Below are 20,682 nucleotides of genomic sequence, written 5' to 3'. Positions count from 1 at the left end.
TAACTGAGATCTGTAATGAAGTAGGAGTGTCACTCTCACCTCTGTTATTTGTTATTTAGATTCCCTACATATTGCAATAAGGAAAGGAAATGGAAGAAACTGCATGATGACTGGGAACAAATAAGTGAGACTAGAATGAAAGACAATGAAAAAGTCATAGAGATACCCAAGGAAAAAATAAAACTTTATTCACAAATGACATGATTATTTACCAGCAAATTTTAAGAAACTGCTGAACAATTGCTAAGAAGTCAATTTATCAGTGTTGCATGTCGGCCAAGAAATAAAAGACAATTGCATTTCTACTAGTTTTCGTATTTATTGTTAGCAAACATGGTACAAAATGATGGGATTTGTTATATTTTCTTTTTTAAAAAATATTTATGGCCTAGAGTGGCATTAAATCAAAATCTCCCTGTCTCTGCCTCAGGATAACAGGCTTAAGCCGAGGCTCCTGGCTCCCATGTTGATGGTTTGGATTTTTTTTCATTTTCTTTTGCCAGTACTGGGACTTGAGCAGAGAAAGCCGAGAGAGGCCTTGAGTTCAAGCCTCAGTAAGGCACATATTATTATTATTATTATTAAAGGAAGCCCTGTGTGTGTGAATAGTGGGTGTGTTGTGTTCTGGGACGCACACAGGCCCAGCTGATGTGGGAAAAGTGGAGCGTCGTCGCGCTGTACACTGAACGGTGCGCGCGGTGCTGCGCTCCACCGAACCCCGGGGCCGTCCCGGGGCGCGCCCTGCCCTCCGGGGACCGGGCTGGCTGCGCGGTGGGAAACCGAAACTGGAAACCGAGATGCTGGGCGCAGGGGCGGGCGCTTCCCTCCCTGCCCGCCCCAAGTTTCAGTTTCCATTTGTCCGCCGCAAGTAGCTCAAGTTCGAGGCCTGAGTCTGGACGGCCTCGGACGGATTTCCCGGCAGGCCCCGCCTCCCCCGGCCCCCAGCCTTAAGTAAGCCCGGGAGCTGTCGGGCGGAGACGGCGCTGGGCACCCGGCCGGCATGACTGCGGAGCAGCGGCGAAACCTGCGGGCCTTCCACGACTACGTCCGGAAGACTCTGGACCCCACCTACATCCTGGCCTACATGGCCCCCTGGCTGGGGGAGGGTGAGTGTCCCCCGGACGGGCCACTCCGAGGGCCTGCGCAGCACCCCTTCCCCTCGTCTTCCCTGCCTGGTCAGTGGAGCCGGGGCGTGTGGCCAGTGCGCAGCCTCGGCTCCAGGAGCCCCTCAGATGTGGCCGCGGGCTCCAAGCTGGGGGAAGAAATGGTTTGTTTCATTTATTTCCACTGTGTGTGTGTGTGGGGGGGGCATCAGAGCCTTTGCCAAGGCACCGATGATGCTTCACGACTGTGATTCTACCTACTCAGGAGGCTGAGATTTTAGGATCAGGGTTCAAAGCTAGTCCAGGCAGGAAAGTCTCTGATACTCTTACCTCCAATTAAACCACCAAAAGAAGCCAGGAGTAGAAAGAGCTGTGGCGCAAGTAGTAGAGTGCTAGCTAGCCTTAAGAGAGAGAGAGAAAAAAAGTTCAGACCAAGAGTTTAAGCCTCAGGATTGGCACAAAAAAATGAGAGCAAAAATCAGAGCCCACCTAGCATATACTTTACAGCCCAAGGCTTTGGAGGGGCCGAGAAGGGGCGGCACTGAAGGCCAGGACCAAAAATAAATACAAATAATTTGGACAAAATGATGTTCGAACTACAAGTAAGCTGCTGCAAAACCTGCTAGGACTTCCAAACTCTCCCCAGACTGAACGTGTGGAGGCTTCACTACACCCGTTTCTGTGGATGGCAGCCACTTTGTAAGTTCTGTTGAGTGGGCTTTCTGCTGGAGATGCATAAGTAGAGGCTTCCCTTGAGGAAACTGGAGGTGGCTCTTGGAAGGCGTCCAGGTGAGAGAGGGAATCTGGCAGTTCCTTTTAAGTCTCCAAGTGCTTGAATGTTCTGATTAATTGCATCAAGAACAAGGCAGGTAATTTGGATGCTTAACAGCCTTCCAAAACCAAACTATAGCATGTGGAGCAAGGAGTGAAAGAAGAGTACCATAAGTGGAGCTGTAGTTCAAGTGGTAGAGAGTGCTAGCTTTGAGCAGAAAAGCTTAGGGATAGTGCATAGGCTCTGAGTTCAAGACCCAGGAACAGCGTGCGCGCACGTGTGCGCACAAACACACACACACACACACACTGCTAACAAAATTTCTAGTTGTGTCCAGAGAGAAATAACATCTTAATCAGAGTAGTTCAGGCTCCTGAAGACTGTAAGTTCATGTGAGATACATCTCAGAAATCCCTGGGTGAAACATTAGCACACTAGTATGACTCCTATTCTTTAATGTACTCACTGTGTAAAATAAACAACTTGTGTCAGACATTACTTAAGAGTTGGAGTGTTTACTATTGGAAAATGTCATGCTAAGAGCTAATGGATAAATAGATAATGAGCACAACAGAGTGGTCCCTGTCCTCTCGGAGAGCATGTGTGCAGGCATGTAACTAAATGATGTTATCAAGAAAATGCTTTGTTGGAAACCATAGGGTACTGGGTCATGGGGCACATAGCTGGAATATCTACTTGGTCTGGAGGGCCCAGGCATTGCTTTTAAGATTTGTGGCATTTGAACTGAGTTTGAAGGTAGGAATGAGAGTCGTCTAGAAGGAGACAAGCTATTGCAGGTAGAAAGCTGCTGATGTGAAAAGGACAAAGGTGAAAGGTGGACTGACAGGTTCCAGGATTCCAGCATTACTTCAGAGTAAATGTGGAGAGGAAGGTCTGGTTGGCAGAATGAGATTTAAGAGATAGGTAAAAGTGAGGAATGTCAAGTTTAGAGATGTATCTACTAAACAAATGAGGCAAAATTGAATTTGCATCACAGAAAAATAACATAGTCTTTTTGAAGCATGGACTGGGTAGATTCTGGATTAAGAAGAGATGGAGTAGCAGATGCAGAAATTCCAGGATAGTGAAGTGGTAGACTAGAGCCTGCTGTGTCCCGGTGCAGGCCTGTAATCACAACTCTTGGAATACTGAGACAGGATGAGCTCAAGTTCCACGCCCGCCTGGACTACACAGAGAGATCCTGTCACAAAACCAAACAAAACACCACCAACCCAAACTGCAAACTTCTTCCCTGGAGACAGAGAGCCTTGTTAAGAGAACAGAAATCAAGAGGGAGGTTTTCAGGGTAAGTAGGTAGTCCCTAGCTTAGGTTTATGAATGAATGAATGAATGAATGGTTTCTGAGACAGGAAGTACTGGAGGTGGGACAGGTTTGCAGTAGAAGATGAAGGGTTCTGATGTACTTTGGATGCATCCAGAAGAGGTAATCATCAGATTGTTGGCTGTATTAGGGCTAGGCCTAGGGGTACAGCTGTATGGTTGAGGAAATCTTCATGTAGAGAGAGATCTTTGCTCACCCATTCAGTGGTGAGTAGAAAGAGCTTGGGACAGGAGCCTGAGAAGCCCATCAATAATGAGACAAACAGAGAGAATGGGATCTGGAGGAATTGGAAACCATGGGAGAAGAAGGAAGTGGATGGGGGTTGAATGTTGAGAACAAAGACAACATGAGAAACAAACAACTACAGCGTAAATGGTTGACTTTGGCATTGTAGACCTTTGAGGCCATTTGAGGGATCAGCTCCTGTTGTTGTTGTTTTTTAAAATTTGTGTGTGTGTGTGTGTGTGTGTGTGTGTGTGTGTGTGTGTGTGTGTGTGTTTTGTGGGTGAAGGTTGATAATGGGCTGAGGAAAATGAATGTAGAGAATTCTTTTGAAAACATGGTTGCCAAATACCAACAGAGGCCATGCTGACTAACATGTTCACTCAAATCCAGCTGTGCAGTTTGGGTACAATGAAGAAGAGAACATAAGAAAGGTAAAGAGCAATAGAAAGAAACAGCTTGTTTCTTATGAGTTTTCTGACAAGAGAATCATTTCTCTCTATACACACTGGTGGGATTTTCGTACTTAATTTTTTTATTATCTTTAAGTAGTTGTACAAAGGGTTCATTCAACATATCAATTTTTGAGTACAAGGCATCTTGACCAATATCATTCTTTTCACATTTCTAGCTCATTCATCCCAATTTTCATATTTCTGAGGTCAAGAAATAAGCATTCTAGAAAAACAAGGTGACTGTGATCTCTTTTTTTTTTTTTTTTTTTGGGTCCTGTTGTGGGGCCTGAACTCTGGGCCTGGGTGCTGTCCCTCAGCTGTTCAACTCAAGGCTAGCGCTCTACCACTTAAGCCATAGCACCACTTCCGGCTTTTTCTGCTTATGTGGTGCTGAGGAATCGAACCCAGGGCCTCATGCATGCAAGGCAAGCACTCTGCCACTGAGCAACCTTCCCAGCCCCTGTGATCTCTTATAATGGAACCAGTATCAAGTTGCTCTAAACTATGCAGACAACTACATAATTAGGCAACAAACTCAGCATGTTCTGAGAATAATACAATCTCCCAGCTTTTGTGTTTTGCCAGCTTTTTATATGTGTGAGAAAGAAAACATTGTTGTAAATAAGTTATTCCAGATTAATTCCCTATGAAAAGTACTTGAGACAGAATTGCAAGCAATTGAAAGCCCCCACAAATTAATAATAGTTAATTAAAGTGTGGCCTTAGAATATAAGGCCTGCTAATCAGTGTCAAAACCAGACATGTAGAGTTAATTTCAAATAACGTTATAAATGTGCCAATAAAAGTAAATGCAACAGCCAAACATTGTTTTGAAGAAGTGAATTTATAGTTAAACATATAATGATGTTAAAGGAAAAATTTGGATTTTAAAATAAGTCATCAAAGGGCTAGGGAATGTAATGATAAATAAATGTAAAACTCCTTGCCTCAGACAGGAAGAGACTGAAAATACCATTGTACTCTTTGTTGTTGTTGTATATTGTTGTATATTGAAGTTAAGGTCCGAGTTTCTGTCCCTGAACCTATTTGCTCAAGGCTAGCACTCTACCTCTTTGAGTCACAGCTCCACTTCTAGTTTTCTGGTGGCTAATTGGAGATAAAAGTCTTACAGGGGGCTGGGAAGGTGGCTCAGTGGTAGAGCACTTGCTTTGCATGCCTGAGGCCCTGGGTTTGATTCCTTAGCACCACATAAGCAAAAAGAAAAAAGCTGGAAGTGGTGCTGTGGCTCAAGTGGTAGAGCACTAGCCTTGAGCTGAAGAGCTGAGGGACAGTGCTCAGGCCCAGAGTTCAGGCCCCACAACTGGACCCCCCCCCAAAAAAAAAGTATTACACAGTTTCCTGCCTGGGCTGGCTTTGAACCAAAATCTCAGATCTCAGCTTCCTGAGTAACTAGGATTTCAGGAGTGAACCACTGGCACCTAGCCAGAAGTATAATTTTAGCACTAAAAAAAGTATTGCAGGGATATAAACCATTAAGATAAAAGGAATATCTAGTTTACAATGAAGCTATGGTACATACAAGTCCATGCATTACATATAAGAAAAAAAATCTGTAAATTTCAAGAAATTCAGGAATTATAATGCATTTTATTTGTATTATTAAGCCAGATCATTATAATATTTAAATGATGTGGATTTAAATGACTATGTCAATTTTAAACAGTATAAACAGACTATATCCTACTCCTCTAATTCTCAAGGAGATTTCTGAAATATTAGATCCTATATTAGATTACAGATAAATCTTTAGTAAATTCCCAAAGCATAGCTTGTAAGTCTACTGGCTCAGTTTCCTCATCTGTAAGATAAGACTAATGATCAGATTTGGGGTTTGGGAGAGATTAAGTTACATGTACTAAATAACTGTTAATTATTAATTTATATTATGGAAATTAATCATTGACTCAAAGTTGTCAAATAATTTTAAAATAGCATATTTTTACTCTTAGCTAAAAGAGAAAGTCAAAACAGATACTTTTAAAGTAAAGATAGCAATCACCCACATTTTGCACACTTTAAGATACAGCTAAAGCTTCTCATCAGGAAAATTCATAGCCTAAATGGATTGATTGACACTTCAAAGGAATGAAAGTAATTAATTAATTAATCTTACTCAATTATAGAAAAAACCATCAACAACTAAAATAGCAGTCAAAAATAATAAAATAGCAATAAAAAACATCAAAGAAAGGAAAAGCTAAAATAAAGAACAAAGCCAAAAAATCTTCTCAAAATATTGAAACTCAGTCTTATTGGAATAGATGTTTAAAAATTACCTTTTCCTGTTCCAGGAAAACCACTTAGCAAATACAACATTTCCCTGAGGTGCAAAGTATCTTTACAAATCTACTTCAGAAAAAGGATGAGTAACTTCTCCAGAAGAGTAGCCAAGCAGAAAATATACTTAAAAAGGAAAAGAAATACATAGGAGGAAACAAGAAATCAGGAAAAGCAAAGACTTTGGAGTCAAAGCAGAAACTCTGAAAACATTACAGGATGGCATAGGAGAAACCCTAGGTCTCCCTAGCACAGGCCAAAATTTTCTTAATAGAGACCCAGAAACACAACAAATCAAAGAAAGGTTGGACAAATGGGACTGCATGAAATTGCAGAGCTTCTGCAAGGCAAAGGACATAGCTAGCAAGGTCAATAGAAAGCCCACGGATTGGGAGAAGATCTTCACTAGCCGTACAACGAACAAGGGTCTCATATCTAAAATATACCTGGAACTCAAAATATTAAATCCTCAAAGAAACAACTGCCCAATAAATAAGTGGGCTAAAGACTTAAAGAGAAACTTCTCTGAAGAGGAAAGAAGGATGGCCAATAGACACATGAAGAAATGCTTAACCTCTAGAAATGCAAATCAAAACAACCTCACCCCAGTTAGAGATGGCTATAATCAAGAACTCTAAATAACAACAGATGCTGGAGGGGATGTGGACAGAAGAGAACCTTACTGCATTGTTGGTGGGAGTGTAAACTTGTTCAATCACTTTGGAAAGTAGTATGGAGGTTCCTCAAAAGACACCACATAGAGCTCCCCTATGACCCAGCAATCCCACTTTTGGGCATTTACCCAAATGATCACAAACAAGACCATACTAAAGCTACCAGCACAACTATGTTTATTGCAGCATTATTCACCATAGCTAAGATATGGAACCAACCCAGATGCCCCTCAGTAGATGAATGGATCAAGAAAATGTGGTATGAGCCAGGCGCCGGTGGCTCACACCTGTAATCTTAGCTACTCAGGAGGCTAAGATCTGAGGATCTCAGTTCAAAGCCAGCCCAGGCAGGAAAGTCCGTGAAACTCTTATTTCCAATAAACCACCAGAAAAGTGGAAGTGGCCCTGTAGCTCAAGTGGTAGAGCACTAGCCTTGAGCTGAAGAGCTGAGGGAGGGACAGCGCATAGGCCCAGAGTTCAAGCCCCACGACCGACAAAAAGAAAAAAGAAAAAGAAAATGTGGTATACACACAGACACAGACACACACAGACACACACACACACACACAGACACACACACACACACACACACACACACACACACACACACACAATGGAATTCTATGCCTCCATCAGAAAGAATGACATTGCCCCATTTGTTAGGAAATGGAAAGACTTGGAAAAAATTATATTAAGTGAAGTAAGCCAGGCCCAAAGAAACATGGTTTCTTTCCCATGGTTTCCCTTATTTGCAATAACTAGTATATGTCTGAAACAAGCAGACACGGTCAGGTAAGTTGATGTTAGGTGAAATGAATCCCAAGATAAAGGCTCAAATGTTTTTTCTTGCTTGCTATTGTTTCTAACACATTTATAAGATATTTCTTTGTTGCTTTGTATGTCCCTCCCCCACGGTATTACCCCTGCTTTCACTGTATTTGATGTTGGTATAATTTGTGGAGGGGAAGGGACAAAACAAACCGTTTAAATAGGGATACAGGTGGACCCATTGCAACAATGAGATATACAAGTTGTTATGTTGAAAAACGAACTTTACAACTTTGGGGCATGGAGGGGGCCGAATATGGGATGGGATAGTAAGGGGAAACAAAGGAGAAGGCAATAATGCTTGATAAGATATGTACTCATTACCTTGCTCATGTAATTGTAACCCCTCTGTACGGTATTTTTCACAATAAAAAAAAAGAAATCATGAAAAGCAAAGAAATTTGGTTGGTCTGTTTTTTGTTTTATTTTGCAAAGATAAAGTTTGTGCAAGTGCAATGTCTAGAGGGAAATAGTCACTAATACTTTTTGTATTTGTCAGTAATGGAGCCTGAACTCAGTCCTCAGCACTGTCCTTTAGCATTTTCAGTCAAGGCTAGAGATTTAATACTTGAGCCACCTCAACTTCTGTTTTTTGTTTTTTTTTTTCTGGTTAGAGATAAGAATCTCATAGAATTTTCTTCCTAGGCTGGCTTTGAATCACAACAGTCAGATCTCAGCCTCCCGAGTAGCAGGTGTGAACCACTGGTGCCCAGCACTGATACATTGTTCATAGATGATAAATAGTTAAGCTCCTCTGAAAGGCTCTTCTAAAGTATGTATCAGCATAAATATATGTATACTGTTTAATGCATAAATTATGCTTGCGACAGGAAAACTTGGTAAAGCAGGTATAGATGTCTCTGTATGAAACACACATAGTAGTTCCGTATTACTAAGGAATAGATTAAATACATGTATGTGATCTCAAGTTATACAGCCAGTAGATGTTGATGTAGATCTATATGTGTTTATGGGGAACAACATCTATGATACATTAATGAATGAAAGGGGAAAGATTTGAAGGATTGTTTTTTTTTTAAAAGTACATATTTATATAGAATTAGATACCCAGAAAGATATTACTATGTACAATAGATTTTAAGGAATTTTTTGGTGTGATTTAAGGATTAAAAAAAAAAGACTTCTTCATGTACATGTACAAGTGTTTTACACTGATAGTTTTTTAAAAACTATTATTTTGTGTGTGTGTGTGTGTGTGTGTGTGTGTTTGTGTGTGTGTGTTTCCTTTTTTGGTACTGAAGATCAAGCCCAGGATGTTGCCTTTGCTCAACAAACATTTTGTCACTGAGCTGCATCCCAGCCCCGATACTGACCTTTTATAACCAGTGCTACTGTGACTTCTCCCTTGTTGGGGGGAGACTTTTTCATAGAGTGGGCTCTCTGACTTGCACACCAAGTGAGCAGGTTCTGTCGACGATGGGCAGGGCGTGTGGCTGAAGAATGGGCATGGTCACTTGGGCAGAGAATCTGCTGCTCTCCTGAAGTTTCTGCCAAGGCAGTACTTGTTACAGCTCCCATTCCATTTGGAATGCCTGACACCCCTTTTCTGGCTTTTCTTCCATTGACTAGTACAGTTCTGTAGCCCCATGAGTTATTTGTGTTTCTGTTTGTAGATCAGATGCAGTATATTCAGGCTCAGAAAGACAGTAAAGGCCCGATGGAGGCTGCCTCACTTTTTCTCGAGTTCCTGTTGAACCTCAAGGAAGAAGGCTGGTTTCGTGGATTTTTGGATGCTCTATTCCAAGCAGGTTAGTTCCTGCTCACAAATCAACGTTTATTGCTTTGCTATGGTAGACTACTAGAGATGGAAAAAAAGCTACTAATTTTGAAGTATTCACATATAGTTCCTCTTAGTCTCAAATAGAAATATAGAGAAATTACGATAACCAGTGGAAAAGGTGAACAAGATTGTGGAATGTTGAATCAGTATACAAAACCTAGTTGTATTTCTATCCTATGCAGACAAACAGAAAAATATAATACAAAACACCATTTATTTATTTATTTATTTAGTGCTGGTCCTGGGGCTTGAATTCAGGGCCTGAATGCTATCCTTGAGCTTTTATGCTCAAAACTAGCCACAACTCCACTTTTGGCTTTTATGGTGATGGATTGGAGATAAAAATCTCATGGGGGCTGGGAGTGTGGCTTAGTGGTAGAGTGCTTGCCTAGCATGCATGAATCCCTGGGTCAATTCCTTAGTACCGTGTAAAAGAAAAAGCTGGAAGTAGCGCTGTGGTTCAAGTGGTAGAATGCTAACCTTGAGTAGTACCCAGGCCCTGAGTTCAAGCCCCAGGAGTGGTAAAAATAAAAATAAAAATCTCATGTACTTTTCTTTCTTGGGCTTTCCTTTTTTTTCCCCTCAGATCTTAGGCCTCCTGAGTAGTTAGGATTACAAACATGAGCACCAGCACCTGGTTTGAAATGCTGTTTATAACAATACAAAGAAAATGAAATATACTTACAAATCTTAAGTCTAAAAAATGTGCACAGTGTGAATGGAGAAAATGATAAAATGTTAGTGAGAAATAATAAAGAAATCCTCAGTAGAGAGTCATACTTGTGCACATGGGTAGGAAAAGCTGGTATTATACAAATATTGATTTTCCTTACATTGTTCTCTATATTTAGTACAATTGAATTAGATTCTATATGCCTTCTCAATGAGATTGACAATCTGGTTCTAAAATGTTTATGGAAGAATTATAACCTTGCAATTGCCACAATACCCCAAGGACCTGAACATAAAACAAAGCTATAAAAGTCTTACATAAGTAGAAAAAAAGCCTACCATGACCTTAGACTTGGCAGTGAGTTCTTAGGTATGATGCCAGAGTCATAAACAATAAAAGCAAAAGTGCAATGGAATATTATTTTAGCTTAAGAAAATAAAAAATCTTATCATAAGATACAACATACATGAACCTAGGACATTACATTAATTAAAATAACAATCTCAGTAAAGCAGATATCATGCATGATTCTGTATGAACAATTTAATTTGATCTTTTGTAGAAACAGAAAAAGGTAGCTTTCAGAAGGTTGGGGAACAGGGAAAGGGAGTTACTGTTTATAGGTGTAGAGTTCCAGTTTTACAAGGCTTATAAGTTCTAGGGCTCTGTTTCACAACAATGAATTTATTTAACATTTGGTAGTCCGTCTAAAAATGGTTAGGATGATAAATTTCATGTTATGTTTTATTTTATTTTATTCCTCCAAATAGAGTTTTTTTTTTTTAATTGTATATAGAAAATTCTATAGCCAAGGTAACCTGGACCCAATTGTTTACCTTTTGCCTACCTAATCAAACTAAATCACTTGCTATTACATAAATACTCATTTTGGTTTGTATTGTCATAGCATTTCTTCTTGCTGAAAATGCTTTTTTCCTTACTGCATCTGTATTATCTTTGGACACAAACATGCTTCAAAACATGATCCTTTCTTTCTTTTTGTCCATTTTTTATTGTAATAATACTGTACAGAGGGGTTACAGTTAAAAAGATGATCCTTTCTTAGCTAGGCACCAGTGGCTCATACCTGTACTTACTCCTAGCTACTCAGGAAGCCAAGGTCTGAGCATTGCAGTTTGAAGCCAGCCTTAGCAGGAAAGTCTGTGACACTCTTATTTCCAATAAACTACCACAAAAGAAGCGAGAAGTGGAGCTGTGGCTCAAGTGGTAGAGAGCTGGCCTTGAGCATGAAAAAGCTCGGGGACTGAGCTCAAGTCCCAGTACCAGCACCAAAAAAAGAAAAACATGATCTTACTGACATCTTGAGAGGTTTTTTTTTTTTGGGGGGGGGGGGTCCAGTCATGGGCCTGAACTCTGGGCCTGGGCACTGTCTCTCAGCTCTTCAGCTCAAGGCTAGTGCTCTACCACTTGAGTCACAGCGCCACTTCCAGCTTTTTTTCTTTTTGCTTATGTGGTGCTGAGGAATCGAACCCAGGGCCTCAGGCATGCAAGGCAAGTGCTCTACAACTGAGCCACCTTCCCAGCCTTTGAGAGATTTGTTTAAAAGCAACTTATATAAATAGAAAAATGCCCGAAGTGTATTAAGTGAATGATCTAACCATTGGAACGTCAATAGTTTTACAAGGTAATTAGCATAGATAGGATGAATCCCTATGACAGAAAACAGCTGTCAGATGTCGAAGCCATTTTGTGCCCTGCCATTGTCCTGCCATCATGTTTTTTGGTTTATAATGTTCCCATTATCCGATTGTAGACGTACCACAGGACTATCAGTGGGGGTCAGAAGTTAGCTTAGCTGCTTGCTGGGAAAGAACAGATATAATTCCAGCATGTTCATCTGACAGAGTACTCCAGCAGCCCAGATTAAGTCCTTGTGAATCTGTGCCCACGACTCCAACAATGGACAGATTCTTCATCATGTCCTCCAGGTGCTGCTCCGAGGTGGCTTCCACCCACCTGCAGCCCACCTTCGCCTGAGACCCCGCAGTGCTTCACATCCTCTTGTTAGGTTTTGGGTTTTTTTTAAACCACAATAAACTTACTGTTGCACATCTTCTATTTACTAATCATTACTGCTTTCCTCTGAACTTTCTACATATGATTTGTTTAAAAAATGTCTTCTAAAAACACACAAACTTGAGCAGGGTGCCAGTGGCTCACGACTGTAATCCTAGCTACTCAGGAAGCTGATATCTGAGGATCGCAGTTCAAAGCCAGCCTGGGAAGGAACGTCCGTGAGACTCTTATCTCCAATAAAACATTCAGAAAACCGGAAGTGGTGCTGTGGCTTAAGTGGTAGAGAGCTCACCTTGAGCTGAAGAGCTAAGGGACAGCGCCCAGGCCCAGAGTTCAAGCCCCATGACTGACAAAAACAAAAACAAAAACACATAAACTTCAATTATAATGAAACATGTTGTGAAAATTGTATGCACATACTGCTGAACTGTCACCATTAGAGACAGTGGTATTTTCTGAAAACAGATGCATTATAATACCATTATCTGTTTCTGATTATATTTCTCGTACTTTGTTTTGAATGTAAAGATCCGTATACAGGTATCACTCTGAGATTCTTTTAACAGAATCCCAGGGATTTCTCATCTCAGCCATTTCTGCTCACAGAAGCTTCTTTATGTTTGCTTTGGTTATACACACACAAATATATATGTACAGACACATATATACATATGTCTATATCTATCTATCTATCAAGCGTGATTTCTGTGATATTGATGTCTAAGTATTTCTTCTTTAGTCTCATAAACATCCTGTTTTCTTTCTGTTCAGGTTATTCTGGACTTTATGAAGCCATTGAAACTTGGGATTTCCAAAAAATTGAAAAGTTAGAGGAGCATAGATCTCTTTTAAGACGTTTACAACCCGAATTTAAGGACAGAATTATTCCAACAGATATCCTCTCTGATATGTCAGAATGTTTAATTAGTCAGGAATGTGAAGAAATTAAACAGGTAAGTTTTCATAAAACACTAAATTTAGGACAATGATTAGAATATGAGAAATGTCTTCTGTTTTCTCTACTGTTTTGGACCTCTACTGTTTTTAATAAAAAGCATTTATATCTTATCCATTATTTTCATGTAAATTATAGTAATTTTTGTTAGTTTTTCAAGTTTAATCTATTTTCAGTTAAAGTTACTGTCTTGCCTTTCTGAGTTAAGATTTTACTCAAACTTAACTAAAGTCAAACAGTCAGCAAATGAAAAGAAAAAAGCAAATAAACTAGAGTTAAACTTTTAACTCTCATACACAGGTAAAATTTGCTAAAATGCTAGCTCACCACTTACTAAAGTGATGTGATCCAGGACAATTCACTTAATTTCTCTCTCTCTCTTTCTCTCTGCTTTTTTCCTTCTTTCCATTCTCTTCCTTCCTTCCTTCCTTCCTTTACTTTCTTTTCTTTCCTTCCTTCCTTTCCTCCCTCCCTCCCTCCCTCCCTCCCTCCCTTCTTTCTTTCTTTCCTTCCTTCCTTCCTTCCTTCCTTCCATCCTTCCTTCCTTCCTTTCCCTCCCTCCCTCCCTCCCCCCCCCTCTCTCTTTCTTTCTTTTCTTGATGGTCATGGGGCCTGAACTCTGGGCCTGGCGCTGTCCCTCAGCTCTTCAGCTCAAGGCTAGTGCTCTACCACTTGAGCCACAGAGCCACTTCCAACTTTTTCTGCTTATGTGGTGCTGAGGAATTGAATCCAGGGCCTTATGCATGCAAGGCAAACACTCTACCACTGAGCCACCTTCCTAGTCCCTTCTTTTTTTTTTCTGTCCTAGTGGGGCCTGAGCTCTGGCCTGGACTCTGTTGCTGGGCTCTTAGCTCAAGGCTAGCACTCTACCACTTGAGCCACAGCACCACTTCTGGCTTTTTCTGCTTATGTGGTGTTGAGAAATCAAACCCAGGACCTTGTGCATGCAAGGCAAGCACTCTACCACTGAGCCACCCTCCCAGCCCCTCACTTAATTTCTTTAAGCATTTGTTTTTTTATATATAAGCTGGGAAAAAAGGTTGTATTTTGTTAATATTCTTTTAAAGGGTTAAATGAGGTCATATATGAAACAACGTACATAAGGCTGGTATATAATAAACTGTACACAATGAATTTTATTATGGTCAGTAATAAGTCACACAAATCCCTCCACTCTGCAAAACATTAGTTAATGTTTTGTTACATCCTGCCAAATATCTCTGTATGCAATATATCATCTATCTATCTATCTATTGATATATTAAGCATTTTTATTAGCTAACTGTTATACAGGAAGGATATCACTGTTATATTTCCACATATGTTTACAATATATTCCAATCTCACAGATTTGCCATTCTTCCATTTTCTTTTTCCCAACAATAATATATCTGTATTATGAATAGTTAACAAATGGACTGATTTTTTCCATATATTGCTGATGGCAGTGTGTATAAACAGAAGATGAGAAGACTTGGCTTGACTAATGATGTGTGTGAAGGACAAAGATGAAGGCAGGCGTACCTTACAACAGTATAGGATGGGGCAAAAATGGGGGTAACGAATACCCATTAGACTATAATTTAGAATGCTTTCAAATTAGGTAGTACTGGAATTGGTATTTCTTTAGTGGAAAAAAATAATAAAGGGAAAACAGTTGAAATGATTACTCAATACACTGCATTTGCCTTGCTTAGATATGCTCCAATAAAGGAATGATGGCAGGTGCAGAGAAAATGGTTGAATGCCTTATCAGATCAGATAAAGAAAACTGGCCCAAGATTTTGAAACTTGCTTTGGAGAAAGAAGAGAACACATTTAGTCAACTGTGGTGTGTTGGGGAAGGTACGATATTCCAAAATGACTTCTGAAGAGGATAAAAGGAATGTTCTAGAAACATGCTTTCATTTCCCCCCATTCCCCACTTCTTGGTTCTCCTTGGGGCTTGCCTCATTCCTACCCACTTTAACGTTCCATCAGAGTAGGTTTTTCCTTCATATATGCAAGGCAACGTCTTTAGTAACAGCCCAGCATTCTGGGTGTGAGGGGGGCACTTGACTGTGGAATTAGTTTGATTGTTCATAACTCCTTATGAATGGACCAAGGAAATTATTATCATCCAGAATTAGCCCTGAGAATTTGAAGGCATGCAGAGTTTGAACTTAGGTTATTTAGAAATCACCTGAGAATTCTAGGGTTCAAGCTTCAAACATCAGAATTTACCATCTGTGCAGAATAGACTCTCAATATCAAGAGTGATAGTTCTTGCTTGGTTCTCTTCCATGGAAACCCTCTGGAACGTAACAGAAGAGAGGGGACAGGATCATTTGTTGTGGCTGTCTGAGCCACCATTTGGCTTTAAGTTCACATCTTCTCAGAGCTTTGCTTAAATAGCTGACTTTAGTACTCATGTGTAAAGTTCACCTAGACTCTTCAAATCAAAAATTGATCAAGGAACCATCTATATAAATACATTTCTAATTTCTTGAGTTAAAAGTCAATCAGAGATGAAAAACACCCATGTCTTCTATGTCAAGCCCCTTTTCTGTAATGTTCATCTGAATCCCTTGGAGACTTGTTCACATGGAGCTTCAGCTCTGCAGGATTTACAAGCTGAAGAGTTGCCGGCTTCATGTTCCACACGTGCAGTAATAAGAGTTTGGGATGACATTGGAATTCAAATACAAATGGAGACTTTAAACTCAAAATAATTCCTTTAAGGGTGTAAATGTGAGAAATCTTAATGGAAAGTTAAATTTTTAGTGTTGGGTTTTTGAGTTCTTTTTTTTTTTAAACCAGAACTCTGATCAGATTACCTTAAAGTTCTAAGATTATTTTGTCTCATAAAGGTCAGAAAGATGTTGAAGATGACAGAATAGAAGCTTCCAGCATACAGATTTTCTTCCGGGAGGATCCAGACTGCCTGAATCTTAGTCAGAATTCCTGCCCACCTTCAGGTACTTAACATTGCTTGTGCTTTTCCACAATGGCGCCCTTCAGGTGTTTTGTGGAAGAACATGATTTGGTAGTGTCTGATCAGCCTTGTGAAAAGGTTTGGAAGGGAAATTAAGAAAGACAAGAGCACTTGGGTTAGAAATAGATATTTTATAATGAGAAATATGCATCCCTTCTTGCATGACTGCTGCTTCTGCTTTTATCTTCTCTTCTAAAAGTTTGGTTTTGTTAGTAAGACAGTATGTGGATATCAAATGAGGGAATTTCAGACACTCAGTGGCTATGAGATCACAAAGCAGCCTTGTTTCTAAAATATTCTTATTAGTGAGCCATTTATTTGCTCCAAGATTTCCATGGTTGCCATGGCAGTTGCTGAAGTGCACACACTGCCTTGTTCTTAGTCACATGAGGTTGCTGTAGAACTTAGTTGCGGCTGTGAGAGGTCCCCCCTCCCCTTTCTTTCTTCCTTTCTTTCTTCAGCAGACTTAAATTAGTTAGAACATAGCCATAGTAGCTCACATTCTGAAATGTATCAGACTCTTACTGTATACTTAGAAGTGTTTTTATGTAATTTTACTGTTGTTATTAAAGTGTTGTACAAGGGTTACCTTTTCATAAGTCAGGCAATGAGCATATTTCACAGTGAGACCAGAAAGTTGTGTGCCATGCCCTTATAAAATAGTTATTTATAAAAGATTATCAGAAAGGAAATTAGGATTACTAATGAGTAGTGTCAGAGGAGAAAAATGTAACATAATAAAATGAGAATGTAAGCTGGGCCCCAGTGGTTCAAACCTTTAATCCTCGCTACTCAGGAGGCTGAGATCTGAGAATTGCAGTTTGAAGCCAGCCTGGGTAGGTAGGTCTGAGACTCTTATCTCCTCTTAACCAGAAAACTGGAAGTGGTGCTGTGACTCAAAGTGGTAGGGCACTAGTCTTGAGTGAAAAAGTTTAGGGACAGAGTTCAAGCCTCGTGACCAACAAAAAAACAAAAACACTAACAAAACAAAAATGAAATAAAAGGAGAATGTATAGATTACTTCTGCAACGGAATCGTACAAGGCTTTTTTAAAATTACAGACTAAACAATGAATATAGCTTGCGTCTAATATTTCTGATGCTTACAGCTCCTTATATATTTTTTAAATGAAGATAATTCTCCTAACCTTCCAGAAACTTTCCCGTTCTTTAAAATGGTAGTTTAGACTCCCTTGATGATTACTTTGGTAATCTTTTCTTAACATTTTTATATGCTTAAAGCCAGTGATAATTTTTTAAAAAAATATTTGAGAGCCTGAAGAATTATAGAGCATAGTTATTCTTCATGAAGAAGTTACTTTGAGAATCCAAAATTAAGCATTTGCTTTCCTTCAAGGATCTTGATGAGAGTTATTATTTTGCTCCATGGGGCATTGTCTTGCTTATAGCCAGTGGCCGACTGCCTTGCCCTGAATTTGGCCATTCCTGCTTTACTTTCTTTTTTTCATGACTGTTTAAGAATGAATTTAATAAGACTTCTCTTCCCTTCTTGCCACTGATACTTTGCTGATGAGAGAGAATTCTGTACTTTGAATCAGTGCAGAAACTAGAATGGTTATTGAGACAAGATTCCAAAACCTTCACATGAGATCCTTGCATGAGTCAGAATTGATGTCTACTAGACTGTTATTGCCTGGTTCTTGGAGCACACACGGTTTGGTAATTTTGTTCCTTTTGTATTACAGATATGACTCATACCAACTTGAACAGCCCATTAAAAACACGAAATTACCAACTAGAGCTTGCTTTGCCTGCTAAGAAAGGAAAAAATACAATAATATGTGCTCCTACTGGTATGCCTGTTCCATTACTTACAACCAGTTTACTTGTCATTCTGACAGTAGAGCCCCAAATAAACAAATACCTTTTTTTTTTTACAGAAATATATAATGTAATAGTAATTACATGTTTTTTTCTTGTGTAAAAGGTTGTGGAAAAACTTTCGTTTCACTTCTTATTTGTGAACATCATCTCAAACAATTTCCAGAAGGACAAAAAGGGAAAGTTGCCTTTTTTGCTAATCAGGTTCCTGTGTACTTACAGCAGAAGTCTGTGTTCTCAATGTATTTTGAAAGACTTGGGTAGGTACAACAGTGTGTTCAACTTCTTTTTTTCTAGCTTCATGTAACCAATGTGTTGTCTGTTGTTTTTAAATTTACTTCAGTACTGGGGAACTAAACCTAGGGTCTTGTGCTTGCTAGGTAAGCTATGTGAGTGTTCTACCACCGTCACTTGAACTATGTTCTGTTTTTTGTTAAGTTATGATTAAATACAAAATTGTGTGTGTGTGTGTGTGTGTGTGTTGGTATGAACTCAGGGTCTGGGTGCTGTCCTTTAGCTTTTTTAACTCAAGACTGTATCATTTTGAGTCACACCTGTCTTTTTGGTGGCTAATTGGAAATAAAGAGTCACATGGACTTTCCTGCCCAGGCTCATTTCAAACCAGGATCCTCAGATATCAGCCTCTTGACTAGCTAGGATTATAGGCATGAACTACCAGCACCTGGCTAGATTCAGCTTTTGTATTATTGAGAAATAATTCCTTCATAGATTTACATTATTTTTGTTAGATTATGCCAGAAATCCTAAACTATCATGGTTTGCTCTTATAGAGAACATACATGACTAGGTGGATAAATTTGCCATGTAAATGGCACATTTAATTGTTTTATTTGATTTTTAAAAATTTATTTGATAGTATTTTTTGAATGTTTTTTGAAACAAGACCAAGCTAACCTTGTACTCATGATCTTCCTTTCTCAGTCTTCTGAGTGCTGGGATTACAGGCATCTGCCATCATGTCCACCTGATGTTACTCTTTTAAGTATTCTCTATCTCGTAGTGACTTGAAAGAATAACGTATACTATAATAATAGCCAGCTTCCATTTATGAGCCACTTATAGTATGTCATATTCTGAGCCAAGGACTTGAGTAGTGGCAGAAGTATTTCCTTTGCACTCAGGAAGGACTTCATCCATTGCTGTTCTGATCTAGCATTTCATCTTTGAGTTTCCTCATTCACATTTGGCTAGTACTAAGGCATTTTCATTGTTTTCCAGGTACAAAGTTGCAGGCATTTCTGGAGCAACAGCTGAGAGCGTCCCTGTGCAGCAGACAATTGAGAACAATGACATCATCATTTTAACCCCACAGATCCTTGTGAATAGTCTTAAGCAAGGAAGTATTCTGTCAGTGTCTGTTTTCACTTTGATGATATTTGACGAATGCCACAATACCAGTAAACACCACCCATACAACATGATCATGTTCAGCTACCTAGATCAGAAACTTGGAGGAGGACCTTCAAATCCACTGCCCCAGGTATCTTCGCTTAAGTGGACTTCCTTGAAGAGTTGTAATCTTCCTCAGTCCTATTTACTTACTCCTGAGTCACTTGTAAGACTGTCTTCCTAAGCTTCTAAGCCCACATTGCACAATTCATTGGTCAATTTTGATTCACTGATTCATTTATTCACTTAGCTAATAGCTCTCTATTGGTATCCAAGGGGGGTTGTTTCAGACCTTCTTCCTGCAGATAGCCAAAGCAAAAATAAATGTTTATGTCCCTTCCGTACAATGATACAGTGTTTGTTTGCAACTATAGATGTCCTCCTACATACTTTTAAATAATCTCTAGATTATTTATAATATTCAGTACAATGAAAATGCTATGTAAATTGTTACTGTACTGTATCCTTCAGCGGGAACGGCAAGGAGAAGCTTTGTACATGTCTAATACCTAGGCAGTTTGTTTTGAATATTGTATGTGCTCATACTGGGGCTTGAACTAAGTGTCTCTCATGTTCATTTGGCTATTTTGCTTATAGCTGATGCTCTTGTTACTTGAGCCATATTTGCTGTCTTTGTGTGTGTGTGTGTGTGTGTGTGTGTGTGCTAGTCCTAGGCTTGAACTAGGGCCTGGACACTGTCCCTGAGCTTTTGTGCTCAAGGCTAGTACTCTACTACTTGGAGCTACAGCTCCATTTCTGGCTTCTTAGTAGTTAATTGGACGTAAGAGTCTCACAGACTTTCCCTACCAGGGTAGAGCACGGGAAGGGAATGATGGATAGAACTATATGTGCAGAGAGTAGAGGGTCTGGGACGAGTGGATGAACACATCGATTTTCACATAGAAGAGTCAGTTCAGACAGTTGTTCCTAAGATAGTGCTGCTGTTGTCTCTTGAACATAGAAGAGCTAGATCTTCTGCTGGGATCCATTAACGTAGGAATAGGGGAAGGATCTGGGAAGGAGGGGAGTGAGAACCAAGAGAAGCCAGGTTGTCATCCCAACTACTCAGGATGTAGGAATCTGGAGGATGGAGGTTCAAGGCTCTTCCTAGGAAACATCATGAAATTCTATCTAGAAACTAACTCAAAAAGGACTGGAGGCCTGATTTAAGTGATAGAGCACCTGCCTAGCATGCTTAAAGCCCTGAGTACAAATCTCTTTCCTTCCCAAAACAAAATAAAAACTTGAAGAGGTATTCATTGAAACATCCTTTGGTTATATGGAAGGCCCGAATGAG

General features: G+C 39.7%; 1 protein-coding gene across 1 annotated transcript in view; it reads left to right on the top strand.

The window, feature by feature from the left end:
* Window positions 1-868: 868 nt before the first annotated feature.
* Window positions 869-20,682, top strand: part of Ddx58 (DExD/H-box helicase 58) — a 39,169-nt gene continuing 19,355 nt past the window's right edge. The window contains exons 1-8 of the mRNA XM_042697609.1: window positions 869-1,106; window positions 9,329-9,463; window positions 12,977-13,158; window positions 14,858-15,005; window positions 16,010-16,117; window positions 17,840-17,947; window positions 18,082-18,235; window positions 19,215-19,476. Coding sequence (XP_042553543.1) covers window positions 1,001-1,106; window positions 9,329-9,463; window positions 12,977-13,158; window positions 14,858-15,005; window positions 16,010-16,117; window positions 17,840-17,947; window positions 18,082-18,235; window positions 19,215-19,476 — 1,203 coding nt within the window. The 5' untranslated portion in view covers window positions 869-1,000. The remainder of the gene's footprint in view (window positions 1,107-9,328; window positions 9,464-12,976; window positions 13,159-14,857; window positions 15,006-16,009; window positions 16,118-17,839; window positions 17,948-18,081; window positions 18,236-19,214; window positions 19,477-20,682) is intronic.

The sequence above is a fragment of the Dipodomys spectabilis genome, unplaced genomic scaffold, assembly GCF_019054845.1.
Source record: "Dipodomys spectabilis isolate Male_0828 unplaced genomic scaffold, ASM1905484v1 ptg000006l, whole genome shotgun sequence".
NCBI lineage: Eukaryota > Metazoa > Chordata > Mammalia > Rodentia > Heteromyidae > Dipodomys > Dipodomys spectabilis.
This window is presented reverse-complemented; position numbering and strand designations above follow the sequence as displayed.